This window comes from Acanthisitta chloris, unplaced genomic scaffold, assembly GCF_000695815.1.
Source record: "Acanthisitta chloris isolate BGI_N310 unplaced genomic scaffold, ASM69581v1 scaffold3723, whole genome shotgun sequence".
NCBI lineage: Eukaryota > Metazoa > Chordata > Aves > Passeriformes > Acanthisittidae > Acanthisitta > Acanthisitta chloris.
This window is the reverse complement of record NW_008664142.1, coordinates 16272-17052: the sequence shown is the minus strand read 5'-3', so window position 1 is coordinate 17052 and position 781 is coordinate 16272. Positions and strand designations below refer to the sequence as shown.

At 55.2% G+C, this 781-nt stretch overlaps 1 protein-coding gene across 1 annotated transcript in view; it reads right to left on the bottom strand.

Annotated features, from left to right (window-relative positions):
• The window catches only part of SEMA3F (sema domain, immunoglobulin domain (Ig), short basic domain, secreted, (semaphorin) 3F), a gene marked incomplete at its 3' end in the record, with an annotated part of 11308 nt that overhangs the window by 383 nt on the left and 10144 nt on the right, over positions 1–781 (bottom strand). Inside the window, exons 15-16 of the mRNA XM_009071199.1 lie at positions 671–738; positions 6–28 (exon numbers count right to left, since the gene is read on the bottom strand). Coding sequence (XP_009069447.1) covers positions 6–28; positions 671–738 — 91 coding nt within the window. The remainder of the gene's footprint in view (positions 1–5; positions 29–670; positions 739–781) is intronic.

Here is a 781-nt window from a genome sequence, read left to right as displayed (position 1 = left end):
TGCACGGCCTCCACTGCATTCTTGTTAGCTGCAGGGGGGCCATGGGCAGCCAGGTCACGGGTCTCTGCAGTCTCACCCTGCTACGTTCCTGCCCTACCCACCACCTCTCCAACAGGGAGCTCCTATCCACCTCCAGGTGTCCCCTCATCCATCCATCCACCCATCCATGTTCATCTTCCTCTGAAATGTTTATACACCCATCCGTTCATCTATGCACCCATCAATTTGTGGTCATCCTTCACCCCCAAGGGAGTGTTTCTGTCCACCTCCAGCCACACACCTGCTGGGTGTCCGTCCATCCATCCATCCGTCCGTCCGTTCATCCAAATCTGTTCAGTCTCCTCCACAATATATCCATCCATCCATGTTCATCCTACTCTTCAATGCATCCATTCATCCTTCCATCCATCCATTTACCAACTGACCTACTCATCTGTGCTCATCCTCATCCCCAATGTATTCATTCACAAAGTTCATCTTCTTCCCTGGTGTGTGTATCTACCCACCCATCCATCATATTCACCCACATCATCCTGCATATTCACCCACAAAACCATCAACCCACCAGGGAATCTATCCACCCCTATGTCCCCACCTCCTGCCCCCTGCCCTCAGCCTCCCCTCCCAACTGACCCCGATGCTGTGGGGCCATGCCCCAGACATCACTCACCATTGGAGTTGTAGCCACGGCACTGCCGGATGGGGTTGCCATGCCGGATGTCCTGCCGCCGGCTCCGCCTGTGGGGAGGTGGGAGGTGAGAGAGGGAATCTGCAGCTGGGG